Here is an 18,434-nt window from a genome sequence, read left to right as displayed (position 1 = left end):
AAATATGCAAATATACAACTTTTTTGCTTATATCATACTCTATATTAAATTTCTACATATACATAACACAAGCATTTTACACAATTTTGGCATTATGCACAATTCTTTGATAAGCTATTTTGTTATAAGCACAAAATACATCTACAATATCTTAGCAATATATTATAACATTTGTACTAGAGCTGCCAAGAATACTCTGTTTTCCATGTTTGTAAACAAAAATAGGAATAGCACTACATAAACACTGTGATTGGAAAAATACCTTCTTTTTGATTCCCTTACATTCAGTAAAGAAGACATAAACTACTTTTAGTATCCAAAATACATTTTCACTGGGGGAATATAATTTTCTTTGGGTGCACTAAAAATGTAACCAGAACAAATCAATTGATTGTCTTTCCACAGCTTAATCATTTCTGAAAGGCGATGGCATAAGATGACATAGCTGAGACTTGAGATTGGGAGGGTTTCAATACATCTCATTTAGTATGCAAATTAAATGATGGTAACTCTGATTACTGTTGCAAATTCACAAATTAATTTCAGGTGCCAGTAATAATTCTGGTTTAGCCAGGGATTTTTGAAGATCTTAAACTGAAGTTGTAAAGAGGGACATTTGAGTATATTATTGGGTTTTAATGAGAAACTCTATTTTAAAACGAATTGGTATGTGGTTAAACTTGTTGCATCTACATTCCGCCCCGCCCCCCATTTTGCTAATAGCAAACAAGAGGTCAACTACAAACTGATCCTAATTAGCCTGAGTGGATCTTCCTGGAAAAGACTGAGATCTTGTTAAGCTTTGAAGCTGGATGGAAGGCAGTTAATGGACTTCTATGGAGTCTTTTAATTACCAGTCTTAAACAAATTTATCCTGTACTGCTAGATAGCACCCAGGGGCAAGAGGTAATTTGCTTTATAAACCTTGGAATGATTTGCTTTATAAATCCTGGAGCTTAAGAAAATGGAAAACTATCTTTCCAAAGGGTATTCTTTTCCACTAGGAATTACAGTTTTGGCTGTTTTGTGAAAAATTTAGCAATGAGTTCTTTGTAACTGCCTGATTTGTAAATGTCTTCCCAAATCACACTCAAGGTGAAGGCCAATTCCTTACAGCAGTTAAGGCCTGCCCAATGGACAGGATTACCTTGAGCAACACTGAGCCTACAATACTAATAAACCAATTAACAAATTGGCCTGTGTAATGTTTCCAGCAAATTGACTTTAAATTTCTTTTTCATACAAAGCATTACATCTTCCTGCCAATGCAGGTCTTTCCCCCCATATTCCCAGTCATCTTTATTTTAGAAAGCCATCTTGCCTTGCAGAGGTCATGCTGTAATTTGTGCAGTCGACATAGTGTGGATGGTAAAACATCTGAGGAATATCAGAAACGATTGAAATAAGAAAAATTTAAAAATCAGATCCATAGCCAAATACAGAAATATTCTAATTAAAAGTCTAGAGTTAAAAGAGAAATATATCGACAATGATTTTAATTTTTCAAAGGTATAAATGGCTCAAGATTAACACAGAGCACCCTGTATCTGAACTATGTCAATTTAATTGTGTTTTTCTTGGATACTTGCTTGCATTACTGGGACACCCACATCTCAGTTCTGGATGAATGATGGAGTTCACAAGGGTTGCAGTGGGAGACTCCATTCCTAGACTGTCTCCCAAAGCAATAGTACCAAATATAACTTTCCTCAGATTCACTATGGACAAATTCACTTAATAATTCTTCATGAATGATATGTTCTGCTCCTGGGAGGATGGGAATCACTTTAGATGTATGGTCTGTCTTTCTCCCAGGAAGTGAAGGCTCAGTGATCACGACGCTGTTGTTGCTTCACATTCAAGCAGATGACTCTTGCTCTATGACTTTCAGAGCGATGACCTCAGCACCCTCCTCACCATTTTCATTGGCCGCTTCATTTCTCGGCTCCTGATGGCAGATGTAAACAGGGATATCATTTCCAGACCTTCCAGTGTTGGAAGTGGAGCGATTAGAGTTGCGGCTTCTCCAGCGCTGGTTCCACTGAGTCTTAAACTGTGCCCAGTGGCGCTTCACGGTAGTTTGGACCTGGAAGAAGAAAAGAAGCCTTGTTTTCATATAATTGTCAGAAGTGACCCAAGCAAAGTTTATGAGAGCACTTTCTGAGGTTATCAGAGGTTAAAGGAGGTGGAAGTGTAATTTTGATCTAAAGGGGCTACACTGGATATAATATGGTGGTGGAAAATACTATCTTGGAAGAAGAATTTGCAAACTAAACAGCTGGGTTACTTCCCTAAACTACCACTGCCAAAATAATTTGATGCAACTTGAGTTGGTTTCATATTCTATTTAACATACATCTCATATTAGGAAGAAAGGTTTAATAAAGTTTTCATGTGCTAAAACTCCTGAGAAGGCAGATGTTCCTATCTAAATCTACACAATGTATATGTAGCATAGTTCTGGATTTTATGATATTGATCTCAGACTATGGATTTTCTTTTATCCAGCATGGCTGGAGATGATGTGTGCCAGATAAAATTCTATATTCTGGGCAATGGAGTGGCAACATTATAAGAATAAAATTCCAATCTTTTTCTAAAAGTCTTCTACTATGCAAACAAATTTACCAAATGTGTCTTACAAATTTCAAACAAATGAGAATATGATGTACTCACTACACAGAACACAGGAACTGGGGAAGACACTAAAATTAGGAAGCTCTGTATTGAACTACTGGGAGCTCTGGTGCTGTGGTGCCTAAGGCATTTCACTGTTAACCAGAAGGCTGGTGGTTCAAACCCACCCGCCACTGCTTGGAAGGAAGAGTGGGTGATCTGCTTTGGTAGAGATACCACCTCAGAAACCCAAGGAGGGGTCTCTGTGAGTTGGATATAACTTGAAGGCAGTGAGTTTGAATAAGTATTGAACAACATAGATATAGGATTATTGAGAAATATCTGTATTTTTAATTCTGAGGTGCCTGAAACTGTAGGAGAAAAAGGGATTTTGACAAGTTACTACAGGAGGTCCCTGTAGTAATGGGGCCCTTTACCTACCTACTGCCATCGAGTCGTATCTGACTCATAGCGACCCCTCCTTGGGTTTCTGAGGTGGTATCACTAAGGAAGTAGGTTGCCCAACCTAGAAAATCCTGACTTTCATTTACTAGCAGCATTCTTCTCAAACTCAAACTAGGAGTCAAGAGTCACAGAGGGAACCTTTGAAGACCTGACCTGAAAAGAGGCATTGATTCCTGTGGTCATTGCCATAGCCAAGAAGGCAGAATTGGATGTTTGAGCACATGCTCCAAGGACAGTGATCTCTGGATTTGAGACCCTGTTTGTTTGCTGCATGTTTTTTGTTTGTTTTCATGTAACTTCTTGGAATTTTCTCCTTTGAAGAAGGGGATAATAAGACTAAGTCAAAAAGCTGTTGCTAAGACTTCTTAGGATTATTTTAAGCACCTAGTGCAGTGTTCACCAGATGAAGTACACAAGAATCAGACTGATTACATCTGTGGCAAAAGGACATGGGAAAGCTCAATATCTTCAGCCAAAACAAGGCCAAGAGCTGATTGTGGAACAGACCATCAACTGCTCATATGCAAGTTACAGTTGAAAATGAAGACAATTAAAACAACTCCAGAAGAGCCATAATATGATTTTGATTTTATCCATCCTGAATTTAGAGACCATCTAAATAATAGATTTGATGCGTTGAACACCAATGACTGAAAACCAGAGGATTTGTGGGATGATATCAAGAAGAAAGCAAAAGGTTATTAAAAAGACAAGGAAATAAGAAATGACCAAAACGGGTGTTAAAAGAGACTCTGAAACTTGCCCTTGAATGAAGAGTAGCTAAATCAAATGGAAGAAATGATAAAAGAGCTGAACAGAAGATTGCAAAGAGTAGCTTGAGAAGACAAAGTCAATTATTATAATGAAATGTGCAAAGAAATGGAATTGGAAAGCCAAAAAGGAAGAACACACTTGGCATTTCTCAAGCTGAAAGACCTGAAGAAAATATTTCAGCCTTGAGTTGCAATATTGAAAGATTCTATGGGCAATATATTGAATGATGGAGGAAACATCAAAAGACGATGTAAGGAATACACAAAGTCACTGTACTAAAAAGAATTGGTTGATGTTCATCCATTTAAAGAGGTGGCATATGCTATAAGTTCATGTGAATGATCAGAATTCCCAGGTGTATAGTAGAGCTGACAAGGGGCAAGGTTATGGTCATTACTTGGTCACAGCCAGCTACCCAGAGGGACCGAGTAGTTGATCCTGCGGGCTTGGGACCATAGTCGCAGGGGACATCAAGCTCAATTGGCATAACATACTATACAAAACATTGTTCCACCTACTACTTTGGCGAGTAGCGACTGGGACCTTAAAAGCTAGGAAGCTGCCATCTAGATGCAACAACGGGTCTCTCCTAGTCAAGAAGAAAGAAGAAAACCAAAATTAATGGAAACAATCAGTCCTAGCGACTGGTACACCATCCGATCTGCAACCTATACAACTATGAGACCAGAAGATCTAGATGGTTCCCAGCTACCACTGCCATCCACTTGGAAGGGATGTAGGAGATCCTGCATAAAGAGGGAGAACAATGTGGTACAAAACTCAAAATCATTTGGAGGCAAAAAAAAAAAAAAAAAGAAAAGAAGGTGGGGACCAGTTTTGCTGGTCCAATAGAGCCTGGTGTAACCACTGAGACTATGGCCCCTACCTGCCCTTCAGGTCTGGAATTGAACCCACAACTGTGGTTTCCAGCCAAACAAAGTACAGGCATGTGAGTTAAACATTTACCTCAAGTAGACACACGCCCTGGAGAGAACAATCATGGGAGAAGGAAGGGCTGCTTATGCACAGGGAGATAGCTCAGGGTGCAGAAGAGTATGAAGGGATGGACACTGGGAGGAGGTAACTATGGGGAGGAAGTGGGAGGGGAGCTGCTGCATTGTAAATTTTGGTCAATGACATGAGACAAAGTATATGTGAACTGCTGTATGAAAAGTGAATTTACTCTGTAAATCTTCACCCAAATCCTAAAAAAAAAAAAAAAAAAAAAAGAGGTGGCATATGATCAATAAACAATAGTATTGAAGGAAGAAGTCAAAGCTGCACTAAAGGAATTGGTGAAAAACAAGGCTCCAGAAACTGATGGAATGAATACCCATTGAGATGTTTCAACAAATGCTTGCCTGCTGGAGGCACTCACTCAGCTATGCCAAGAGATTTGGAAGACAGCCACCTGGCCAACTGACTGAAAGAGATCCATATTTTCACTCATTCCAAGGAAAGGTGATCCTACAGAATGTGGAAATTATTGAACAGTATCATTAATATCATATGCAAGCAAAATCTTTACTGAAAATAATTCAAAAATGGTTGCAGCAGCATATTGACAGGGAACTTCCAGAAATGCAAGCTGGATTCAGAAGAGGATGTGGAATGAGGGATGTCACTGCTGATGTAAGATGGATCTTGGCTCAAAGCAAAGAATACCAGAAATATGTTTACTTGTGTTTTATAGACTATGCAAAAGCATTTGATTGTGTGGATCATAACAAATTATGGATAACATTGAGAAGAATGGGAATTCCAGAATACTCATTTATACTCATGAGGAACCCGTACATAGACCAGGAGCCTGTCATTCAAACAGAACAAGGGGACACTGGATGGTTTAAAATCAAGACAGAAGTGCACCAGGGTTGTGTCCTTTCACCATACTTATTCAATCTGTATGCTAAGCAGATAATCTGAGAAGTTGGACTACATGAAGAAGAGCATAGCATCAGGATTGGAGGAAGACTCATTAATAACCTACGATGTGCAGATGATACAACTTTGCTTGCTGAAAGTGAGGATGACTTGAAGCACTTACTGATGAAAATTTTAAAGTACAGTCTGCAGTACAGATTACACCTCAACATAAAGAAAACAAAAATCCTCACAACTGGACCAATAAGCAGCATCACACTAAATGGAGAAAAGATTGAAGTTGTCAATAACTTCATATTATTTGGTTCTACAATCAACACCAATGGCAGCAAACAGTCAAGATATCAGACAATGTATAGCATTGGGCAAATCTGCTGCAAAAGACCTTTCAAGTGCTGAAGAGCAAAGATGTCTCCTTGAAGACTAAGGTGTGCCTGACTCAAGCCATGGTATATTCAATTGCCTCATATGCATGTGAAAGCTGGACAATGAATAAGGAAGACCCAAGAAGAGTTGATGTTTTAGAGTTGTGGTGTTGGTAAAGGATGCTGAAAGTGCCATGGACTGCTAAAAGAACTAACACATCTGTCCTGGAAGAAGTACAGCTGGAATCCTCCTTGGAAGTGAGAATGGCCAGACTTCATCTCACCTACTTTGGTCATGTTGTCAGAAGGGACCATTCCCTGGAGAAAGATATCATGCTTGGTAAAGTGGAGGGTCAATGAAAAAGGCGAAGGCCCTCAACAGGATGGATTGACACAGTGGCTACAGTGATGGGCTCAGGTACAGCAGGGATCATGAGGATGGCACAGGACCGGGCGCTGTTTCGTTTTGCTGTACACAGGGTGGCTATGAGTCAGAGATGACTCGACAGCACCTAACAGCAACAACAGTGTGCTGTTTGGTACGAAGCAGCAATAATTTCCTTCTTTTTCTCATACTCCCCCATTTTGACCCCCAAGGATTTTCCAGTCATTGTGTTTGGACTAAGAGAGTCAAATATTTTCTTCATGTCTTTCCAGCAGTTTCAGGCTCCTATCTGTCTTAGTTCTTTCTGAGGACTATTTACTGGTGGAAAATGGACTCATGCAAGTGTCTTGACTCCTGTGGTTTTCTAAGCAAGTTACTAAAATGGTACAAATATAACCTGTAATATCAATAGAGTGAGAAAGATGAGGAGAGGGGATGAAGGAGAATGAAACAGTGAAAAGAAGAGTCAAAAGGCTCAATTCTGACAGTTTATCTATCTACTTTTAGTGTTGAATAACTAAGTATTGATTACTTTATCATTTTAACACCACATAGTGCCTTTCCTCTAGGACATGAAAAATTCAACAAGTAATCCTCTTCCTTTCCTTACTTCAATCTTATGAAAATTTAATGGTGCAGAGTGGCCTTACCTCATATAGGCAATGCCCCTAGACAAAGCCAACAAATAATCGTCATGGATTCAACATCTCTTCACTACCAAGATCCTCTACATAGCTAAAAGTCACACAGGTGTTTGGAAGGCTCAACAGGCAGACAGTCAGAAGTTCAGAATGAGTTTGCAAAAGTGTCCAGAGAAAAAAAATGCCTTTGTTTCATTTCACCTATCCTTTTAAAAAGGAGCTCTGGTGGTGTAGTGGTTAAGACATTTGTCTGATAACCAAAAGGTTGGTGGTTTGAATCTACCAGCTTCTCCATGGAAGAAAGATGAGGCAGTCTGCTTCCATAAAGATTTACAGCTTTGGAAACATAACGGGGGTTTTATGGGCTAGAATCAACTAGATGGCAGTGGGTTTGGTTTGGTTTGGTTTCCTTTTAAAATAATCTCCAGCAGGGTATTTGTGCATGAAGTACCCAAAGTCATGACACCATAGAGTTTGAAGTCTATTTTTAATTTTTGAAAAATTATGATTCCAGAAAGGTTTGGAGCCTTCTCTAATTGTATTCCAAAATTATGACCTACCCTTTTCTATGGAGATGGAAATCTGCTTCAATCTGTAAATGATATATACAAAAACAGGCCCTTAGCAGAAAGCAATAAACACTTCAATAATTACAGTTTAATAAGGGTGATTATTGTCTACAATACTGCAAGTTGAGTCTAATGCTTCTCTGATGACAAGAATAATGCAAATTAATCTGTTAAAGAAATAGAGACTTTTGTTTTTCCCAAAAAGCATCAGGTTGAGACTTGCCAATAAGTCAAGCATAACATACAAAATTTTGAATTCTATAAATTCATCACTCATTGTAAAAGCAATTAATAAAATCACTTTACTTTTTTTCCTGATTATATTAATGTGTTTATTGCTAGCTTTAAAAAATAGGGCCCTACTCTGAAGGCTGGTAGACCTAAGTATTAGACCTGACTCTATTATTAACTAACTGTGTAAGCTTGATATATTTTGGACTCAGTTTCTATATTTGTTAAAAAGAAAACTGTCTTGGAATCTTCATGGTTGGATTTGAATGGTCTTATCTTTCTTATTTCTTTTCCTGTTTAATTCATTATCAACCCAAAACCAAACCCAGTGCCATGCAGTCGATTCTGAATCATAGCAACCCTCACTGGGTTTTCCAGGTGGTAAATTTTTATGGAAGTATATTGCTTCATCTTCCTTCCTCAGAGGGGCTGGACCCACCACCCTTCTGGTTAGCAGTCAAATGCCTTAGGTACTACACTATCAGAGCTCCTAAATTCATTTTAAGTATCTGTAATTATATACTAAGGTTCCTAGGTGGCACAACCGAAAGGTTGGTAGTTCAAATCCACTCAGGAGTACTATGGAAGGAAAGGGCAGGCAATCTGTTTCCATTCAGATTATAGCCAAGAAAACTCTATGGAGCAGTTATCTTCTGTAACACATGGGGTCACCATGAGTCAGAAGCGACCCAATGGCAACTAACAAGGGCAGTTAGGTACTGCTGGATGGATAGTGGGGTTTACCCCAGACGTTTGGATGCAGTGCATGAAAAGGTTAAAATCTACTCATTCACTGCCTGTTTTCTGCTACCACATCCCAATGGATTGGATATATTCTGAACATACAAATAAAAATCATGACCTTTAGAAATACTTTAAATTCATTTGGAAATTTAAAGTAAATAATTAAAATTTCTTTTATATGACTTCTTGAAGCTGGATTCCTATTAAGCCTTATTAATTAGATGTTATTCACTTAATTAATACTTTTCCACCCTTTTGGAAGACATACCAGCAATGTCTCTATTTGTCTCAATATAAGATCTAAAATATAAGATCTGCTTGCACGCTCAAGGCTTACTGGGTCAGGGCTTTCTAGTTCCCTTTCATTACCTACTTTCTTGTATTTTGGGAAAATTTCTTGTAAAAGACAAAAATAAATAAGTATCATTTGTAATAAGGTCAATATTTTTAAAAATATTTAACTATTTTGTTTCTTAATTCTCCCAAATAATTGGCCTGCATTTTTTCCATTAATTAAGCCATTGTTTGAATTGCAAGTTGGATTCTGTCTAGAATAGAAACATTACCATCACAAGGGTTAGAAATGTAAAGTCTCACCCCAGACTTCCTGGGTAGGAAACCCTGCAGGTGGGGATCCATCAGTCTGTGTTTTAATAAATGCTCCAGGTGATTATTATGCATTCTCAAATTTAGAACAACTGTTGTAGAACATGCAAGTCATTGCTTAGCTATGGGTCTGGAGGCTTTCTTGAGTCTTTAGAAAGAATAGTGTTGAAAGCCGGGCTTTATTGAGTGAGAGAGTTTCTAAATTAGAAAACCTTCTTTCACATACATGGTGAAAATCTTACAGATTTGAAAATGGAATTTTACTAAAAGTCCATAGTATGGAGAAGATAAGGGATATGATGGGGAGAATCAATAGGGGAAGTGGTGAGTGCACAGCCCTTCCAGTCTTGAGAGAAAGAAGAGCTAGAGATGTAGAGAGACACAAATGACCTTGCATTTCCACAGTGGAAATTTCTGGCAAAATAGGGAGAAGAAAGCAAGCAAGAGATAATAGTAATGCCACATTACAGCAGGTATTTCTCTTTGATTTTCAGAGTGTGATCTAAGAAAATGGAAAGCCCTGTAGTGAAGTCTCATGTTTGGGATGATGCCATAACCAACTCCCAAACAGGGGACGGCAATGGCTGTCGTAGCACTGAAGACAGCTTCACTAGCCTTATATATTGTGGTGCAGAATGAGAAAGGAACCAGAATCCCCAGAATCCTCTGGGTCTGGTGGCTCAAAGGTCTCACCTCAACTGCTAACTAAAAGGTTGGCAGTTGAACCCACCTAGTGGCTTCCATAAAGATTACAGCCAAGAAAGCCCTACTGAGGCCGCTTCTACTCTGTAACACATGAGGTTGCCATGAATCAGAATTGACTTGATGGCAGCAGATTTGTTTCTTCCTTTTTTCCCAAGTGATCCCAAGGAGAGTTTTGTGAATAGGGCTGGGTCTTGCTCAAGGGAAATTCAGAGCAAAGGAAACTTTAGAGCCCAGAGAAGTGAGGGAAACCACCACGAACTTCAACAGTGGGTGCCAGCATAATCCATGGTAAACAATTGTGCCTTTGGATAGTTCTTTGAACTGACTGAATATTTTCCACCAAGAGATGGTTGGAAGGAGAGGCTGGTGAAACAGGCTTTTGAGAGAAAGATGAGATAAGTTACAGCACATAAAGGAAGTGTTACATTTTTGCACTATCCATAAATTGAGATCCTTCTGATCATGATGTTTGATCAACAAATTATTTTACCCACGATGTGTAGACAACAGCAAGAAATATGAAAAAGGGTGAAAAACCCAATGTATTGTTACTATTTTCTAAATATATAAGTTACTTCTTGGGAACATATTAGGCATCTTTGTAGCCTGAGGTTTCTTAAGTGCTTAAAATTTTGCTGAAATATTTGGGTAGTCAATGTTCACACACTGGAAGCAGTTGTTACAGGAAATGCTTAATACAAGAATATGCTCCCCTGGTCATATTCTGATTCTTATGACATCCATTCTTCCCCTGCTTCTAGTCTATCCATTGACCACTGAGTCTAGTCTATCCATGTGAGCCACTTCCAGAAGAGGAACAACTGGTAACAAAATGAAAATAAATAAAAATTTAAACCTCCATCTTACCTTTATACAAAAGCTATAATGGGACCCTAGTTCTTTGCTAAAACTTAATACTCAGCCAAGGCAAGTCCCCATCACAACTCTATCTCAGATGAAGTTGGAATCAGTGAGTGAGGCCCTGTCTGTGTTCAATGCTGTAAGGCAAAGTAGTTTACAGAATACTTACCAGAGACAGAGCTGCCTAAAATCCACATGGCTGTAATATTAAAATTGGCACATTACACAAGTTATCTATTATTAGAAATATCACATTTGTACCTTCCTCCAGTAACGGGATCTTAATTAAAATGGAAATGGTTTCTTTACTTCAAAAAGCAGAAGTAACATTCCCAAATGAACTAGAAACATTTGATTTTGAGGAGTACCTCTAGATTTCTTTCTATGTCTGACACAGCACAGCATCACAGTTAAGATGAAAAAATAAAATTCATCTGAAACAACTTGAAGGACATGGATGTAGTCACAGAAAATGATATGAACCATAGAGTGATTTAAGCCCTATTTATTTAGTATTATTAAATTTTACTACTCTATAAAAGAAAGAAAGTCAAACTTTAACAGAAGAATGTCTTTTTATATCTATCCCAGACCCCTAACCCAGTATCTAGAAATAGTGAATGTATAATGTATTTTTGGTGGATGAAGAAATGAGTTGATGGATGGATGTATAGAGGAAGGAAGGAAGGACAGAAGGATGGAAAAAAGGAGAGAAGAAAATGTGCTAATGGAAAGGGAGCTAGAGCAATAAAGACCTTGTGATGTTGAGGTTGGAGATGGCTGACAAGTCACAGAACAGCAAAATGTTATTGGTATGCACTAAATATTTTCATAAAGAATAAAGTAAGTGACAAGTTGGTTAAGGTCAGAAAAATCTTTCTAATCACTAACAGGAAGATAACATCTAAATCTCTTAACAAAATATGATCTGCCATGGTATAGAATCATATTACAAAGGGAAATTAAGATAAAAAATAACCAAAGTTGTGTGTTCCTAGGAAAAGCATAATAATAAAGCTCTATGGAGGAACCATAGGAATCTATAGGAATCATAATTGGAATATTTAGTTAACTGAGAATCAGGGAATCTGTGACTGTGACGTAGGGCCAGTCACATGACCTTCAAGTTCAGTTTTCCATTTGAAGAATGAATGGCCTTTCTAAATGTCATCCCTGAAGTCCCAGTTCTTTGGATGAAATTCTGGAGACTAGAGCAGCTCCAGTTTTATCTGTTTTACAAACTGAGCTTCCAGTAAAGATTTTGTTGGATGAAAGGGTACATGGCTAAAAATGCCAGAAAATACTGGCTCTATGGATCTCCAGATTCTACTGATCTAAGTGATCTAAGTATTCAGATAACAGATCATTTACTGGAGAATCTTTTTCAAGTCTTATTAAGGTTGGGCATTCCTACTTCCGTAGTGATACTGCCTCGGAAACCCAAGGAGGGGTCGCTATGAGTCGGGGCCGACTCGATGGCACATAACAACAACAACAACAACATGGATCTCCAGATTCTACTGATCTAAGTGATCTAAGTATTCAGATAACAGATCATTTACTGGAGAATCTTTTTCAAGTTTTATTTCTAGGGTGATTTAAAAAATGTTAAACAAGTGCTCTGATGCTGTCTCCAACCAACTGGAAAAGAAAACAGTGAATCAGTACAAACTGGGTGGAGATAACTGCCCTAGTGACGGATGGGGTGGGACATGACTTCCTTTTCTACGGGCGTACATAATAGCTTCCACTATGCTACTGGGGGTGGTGACCAGCTCCAGATGCAAGCCAAGAAAATTAAAACTTATCTGTCTATCCTAGAAACATGTTTGACTGTACCACACACCATATAAAATTCTGCTTGGAGCAGTAGAAGAAACATGATCCTGGTTGCTCTGAAACCCTAAATGGTAAACTGTAGAAGTGACATCAAATGAAAGTGTATGAAGTGTGGGGAACTATAGAGTCCTGGCTTTATATAAATGGGTGATATTATTATATGAAATGTATGCTTACCTCATTGTTCCAAAAGCAGTAGATAGAAGCCACAAAAAATCCCTAAAAACAGGAAAGAAAATAGAGTTGAAATTATTTTGTGTGCTTTATGTTACTTTGTAATGAATAGAAATAGACTCTTTGGAGAGGAACATTTCTCCATTGCAAGTCATGGCTGCATGAAGAAGTACAAAAGTGAGAAGAAGAATTACCTGCAACTTATAATCAGTGTAGATCTAAAGAATACTCAATAAGAAATGTATTTTTCTTGTTAGGGTTATGTCATTTGCTGAAAAGACAGAGCTAGTAAATCTGGATAATTATTACCCTCTTTAACAAAGAGGTTTACAGCAGAGTATGCTGATTATAGTGAATTTGAGAAGAGTTCTTGTGCTTAACGAAATTAAAAACTGAGATCGTGTAGAGTTTGCTAGAAAAATATTGAGACATTTTCATCAGCACTAAAAAGCACAATTCATGGCTGTGGCTTTATTGACCACATTCAGTGTTCTCATAGTGAATTACTGCAGTGCTATACCCACACCAAAGTTCATCTCTCTAATAAGGACATGGACTGACTGACCTTTGAAGTCCTGGTCACTACTCAGAAGATGCTTGTGTGTAAGCTTTAAATGTCTATAGAAATGGTAAATAGTACAGATAATATATACCATCCCTAAACTTTCTTTTTAGGAGCTCTGGTAGCATGGTGCCTAAGGCACTTGACTGCTAACCAGAAGGCTGGCAGTTCAAACCCACCAGCCACTCCTCGGAAGGAAGGTTGGGCAATCCTACTTCCGTAGTGATACTGCCTCGGAAACCCAAGGAGGGTTCACTATGAGTCAGGGTCGACTTGACGGCACATAACAACAACAACAAACTTTCTTTTTAGCCTATTAATTTAAATCTCATTCTCACATTTAGCCTCAGTGATAGGAAATAAAACCAATTTGAAATTTATAACAGACACAACAAAACTCTGGACTATAATTCACGATCATGGACTAAGGTCAGGGGCTTTAAAGTTGGATCTCCTGACTTTCCCACTAATCAGAAAGTCCATTTCCTTATCTGTAAAATGGGCATAATAATATTTACTTCACACATTAAGTGCTTCATAAATGGTTGCTATGAGTATATTTTTCACTACTTGCCTGTCAGTTTGTCATACTGTCATGGTGTATGTGTTGCTGTGATGCTGGATGCTAAGCCACTGGTATTTCAAACACCAGCAGGAACACCCATGGTGGTCAGGTTTCATCAGAGCTTCCAGACAAGGATAGACTAGGAAGAAGGACCTCGTGATTTATTTCTAAAAATACTGGCCAGTGAACACCTTGTGAATAGCAGCAGAACACTGTCTGATACATTGCAGAAGAGCGCCTCAGGTTGGAAGACACTCAAAAGACTGGGAAAGAGCTACCTCATCAAAGTAGAGTTGTCCTTAAGATGTGAACGGAGGAAAACTTTCAGGACCTTAATTTGCTGATGTGGCATTACTCACAAACAAACAAACTTCAAACATAATAATCAGAATGTGGAATGAACAATGTATAACTCTTGGAAAATTTGTAAAAAATGAAAAGGAATACTTGAAAACATATCTTAGGCATTAGAGAGCTAAAATGGACTATTATTGGTCATTTTGAATCAGATAAACATATGGTCTTCTATGCTGGGAATGACAAATTGAAGATGAATAGCATCACATTCACTGTCAAAAAGAACATGTCAAAATCTATCCTGAAGTACAACCCGGTCATAGACAGTGTAATATCCATGTGACTAAGAGAAAGACCAATTAATATGACTATCATTCAAATAAGGAGCTCTGATGGAATAGTGCCTAAGGCATTTGACTGCTAACCAGAAGGTTGGCGGTTCAAACCACCGGCCACTCAATGGAAGGAAGACTGGCCAATCTATTTCCATAAGATTACCACCTTGGAAAACCAATGGGGGTCACTATAAGTCAGAATCAACTCGGTGGCAGTGAGTTTTTTTTTTTTTTTTTAATCATTCAAATGAACGAACTAAGCAGTAAAGAAGAAATTGAAGATTTTTATTAACTTCTGCAGTCTGAAATTGATTAAACATGCACTCAGGATGCATTGATAATCACTGGTGATTGGAATTTGAAAGTTGGAAACAAAGAAGAAGGATAGGCAGTTGGGAAATAAGGCCTTGGTGATAGAAATGACACAGGAAATTGCAGGATAGAATCTTGCAAGGCCAACAATCTGTTCATTGCAAACACCTTTTTAAAAAAAGTGTAAGCAGTGAATATACACATGGACATTCTGGGTCAAATACACAGGAATCAAATCGACTACATTTGTGGAAGGAGACAATGAAGAAGCTTAATATCATCAGGCAGAATGAGGCCACAGGATGACTGCATAACAGACCGTCAATTGCTTATATGCAAGTACAAGTTGAAGCTGAAGAGAAAACAAGTTCACGAGAGCCAAAGTATGACCTTTAATATATCCCACCTAAATTTATAGACCATCTCAAGAATAGATTTGACACACTGAACACTAATGACTGAAGACCAGATGAGTTGTATGATGACATCAAGGATATCATACATGAAGAAAGCAAAGGTCATTAAAAAGACAGAGAAGAAAGTAAAAACCTAAATGGTCGTCAGAAGAAACTCTGACATTTGCTTTTGAACACAGAGTAGCTAAAGTGAATGGAAGAAATGATAATGTAAAAGAGCTGACCAGAAGATTTTAAAGTACAGCTAAAGAGGACAAAGTAAAGTACCATAACGTGCAAATGAAATGTGCAAAATGAAATGTGCGAAACCTGGAGTTAGAAAACCAAAAGGGAAGAACACTCTCAGCATACCTTAAGCTGAAAGAACTGAAGAAAAAATGCAAGGCTCCAGTTGCAATATTGAAAGATTCTATGGACAAAATATTGAACGATGCAGAGAGCATTAAAAGATGACAGAAGAAACAGAGGTCATTGTATCAAAAGAATTGGTCGACATTCAGCCATTTCAGGAGATAGCGTATGATCAAGAACCAGTGGTATTGAAAGAAGAAGTCCAACCTTCACTAAAGGCATTGGCAAAAAACAAGCCTCCAGGAATTGACAGAATACTAATTCAGATGTTTTAACAAATGGAGGCAATGCAGGAAGCACTTACTCATCTTTCCAAGAAATATGGAAGACAGCTACCTGGGCAACTGATGAAGAGATCTATATACATGCCCATTGCAAAGAAACATGATCCAACAGAATTCAGAAATGCTTGAAAAATATTAATATCACATGCCAGTAAAATTTTGCTGAAGATAATTCAAAAATGTTTGCAGCACACCATTGACAGGGTCCTGCCAAGGAAATCAAGCCAGAATATCATTGCTGATGTCAGGTGGAACTTGGATGAAAGCAAAGAATACCAGAAAGATGTTTACCTGTGTTTTATTGACTATGCATAGATGTTTAATTGTGTGATCATAACAAATTATGGCTAACATTTTGAAGAATGGTAATTCCAGAACTTAACTGTGCTCATGTGGACTCTGTACATAGACCAAAAGGCAGTCAGTCAAACAGAGCAACAGGATACTATGTGATTTAAAATCAGGAAAGGTGTGCACCAGGGTTGCATCCTTTCACCATATTTATTTAATCTGTATGCTGAGCAAACAATCTGAGAAGCTGGAATATATGAAGAAGAATGTGGCATCAGGATTGGAGGAAGACTCATTCACAACCTGCAATATGCAAATGACACAACCTGTGGCTGAAAGGGAAGAGAACTTGAAGCACTTACTGATGTATATCAGTATGGATTACACTTCAGCATAAAGAATACAAAAATCCCTTGCAACTGGACCAATTATCAACATCATGGTAAATGGTGAAAATATTGAAATTGTAAAGAATTTCATTTTACTTGGATCCACAACCAATCCCATGGAACCAGCTGTCAAGAAATCAAATGATGTATTGCATTGGGGAAATCTGCTGCAGAAGACCCCTTTAGAGTGTTGAAAAGCAAAGGTGACACTGGGGACTAAGGTGTGCCTGACACTTGACGTGGTATTTTCAGTCACTTCATATGCACGTAAAAGCTGGACAATGAACAAGGAAGATTGAAGAAGAATTGATGTCTTTGAATTATGGTGTTGGTGAAGAATTTTGAATATACCACGGACTTCCAGAAAAAATTAACAAATCTGTTCTAGGGAGAGTACAACCAGAATGCTCCTTAGAAGCGAGGATGGGGATACTGTCATGTTATCAGGAGGGACCAGTCCCTGGAGAAGGACATCATACTTGGTAAAGTAGATGGTCAGTGAAAAAGAGGAAGACTTTCAACCAGATGGATTGACACAGTGGCTGTGACAACTAAAAAATGACAGTGATTGTGAGGGTAGTGTAAGAGTGGGCAGAATTTCATTCTGTTGCTCACAGGGGTCACTATGTGTCAGAAAAAAAACAATTATAACATGATTATCTCTCTTTTTTTTTTTTTTTTAAATCAGAGCATGCAAGAATGGCAGGCATACCCTTCCACTGGGGTTTGCCCTAACATTACAGCAGTGGTTAAACTGGCAGATATTGTAAGGTCTTGTCCTTTCTAATTAGGACCAAGGCAGAAAAGTGAAGTAATGGTAAACTGAGGCCTAGTTTAACAAGGATAGAACTTTCAGTTTGGGATTCAAGAGGAGGCATTTCATACTACGATACAAACATCTACTTCTTTTCTCTCGTTTTAATGGTGTTAAAGACATTGGTTATAGTAATTCAGGTTAGGAGAATGATCATTGGCAATGGTACATTGGTTTTAAAAACTTCCCTCAATAAAGCAAAAGCAAATATGTCACTCAAAACACAGAAGGAGGGAAAAATTGATAAAGGATTGTGGAATTAAAATCTCTGTCTTCAGCACTGTGTGATACATCAGTTTGTGGGAAAATATTTTTTGTTGCCATAAAAATATGTTCTCATTGCCCTTCATTTTCTTCCTTGGTTTTAAAATACAAAGAGTAGGCAAGCAGACAGAAACATACAGATATGCTGTACTGCTTCTGGGTCAACATGTATTCTAAAGAATTCTTCTAATCACAGACAAGCCCTAGAAAATTGTTCTTCCCATGAACTAGCTAAACAAATAGATGAATAAATATATGTGGGGTCCTCACCTGGAAGTGGATCAGAGAGTGCATGAAGTAATCATAGATCTTCCCAAGGAGTTTGTTGGATGGTCTCCAGGGAAAAACCACAAACTGGATGCCCAGCAGTGGTACAAGGATCAGAGTGGCCCGCACAGCCTTCAGGTACATGTGGGACTCCGCCTCGTGGGTCTCCCGCATCTTGGTCACCAGCACTCGGACAATGTTGAGCAAAAAGAAGAAATTGACCTGAAAGAGACAATGTTATGAGCGAATCATGCAGATAAATATTACTTGAAGGCACTGACTTTCCTCAATTCTTGTTTATCCAATGTGGGAAACAGAGGTCTGTTGTACAGAATGTGAGAAACAGTCCAATTTACTCAGTGTTCCTGGGACATCAAGCTTCCCTGTCCCCAAAGACCCTTCTCAGACTTTTATTAACATTTTTTTTT

General features: G+C 38.2%; 1 protein-coding gene across 1 annotated transcript in view; it reads right to left on the bottom strand.

The window, feature by feature from the left end:
• Positions 1 to 1,858: 1,858 nt before the first annotated feature.
• CALCR (calcitonin receptor) overlaps positions 1,859 to 18,434 on the bottom strand; it is a 68,407-nt gene continuing 51,831 nt past the window's right edge. The window contains exons 10-12 of the mRNA XM_007939809.2: positions 18,010 to 18,228; positions 12,863 to 12,904; positions 1,859 to 2,086 (exon numbers count right to left, since the gene is read on the bottom strand). Coding sequence (XP_007938000.1) covers positions 1,859 to 2,086; positions 12,863 to 12,904; positions 18,010 to 18,228 — 489 coding nt within the window. The remainder of the gene's footprint in view (positions 2,087 to 12,862; positions 12,905 to 18,009; positions 18,229 to 18,434) is intronic.

This window comes from Orycteropus afer, unplaced genomic scaffold (genome assembly GCF_000298275.1).
Source record: "Orycteropus afer afer isolate SDZICR_OR568_19922 unplaced genomic scaffold, OryAfe1.0 scaffold00063, whole genome shotgun sequence".
NCBI classification, from domain to species: Eukaryota; Metazoa; Chordata; class Mammalia; order Tubulidentata; family Orycteropodidae; genus Orycteropus; species Orycteropus afer.
The sequence above is the reverse complement of the archived record's forward strand: the minus strand, read 5'-3'. Positions and strand labels throughout refer to the sequence as shown.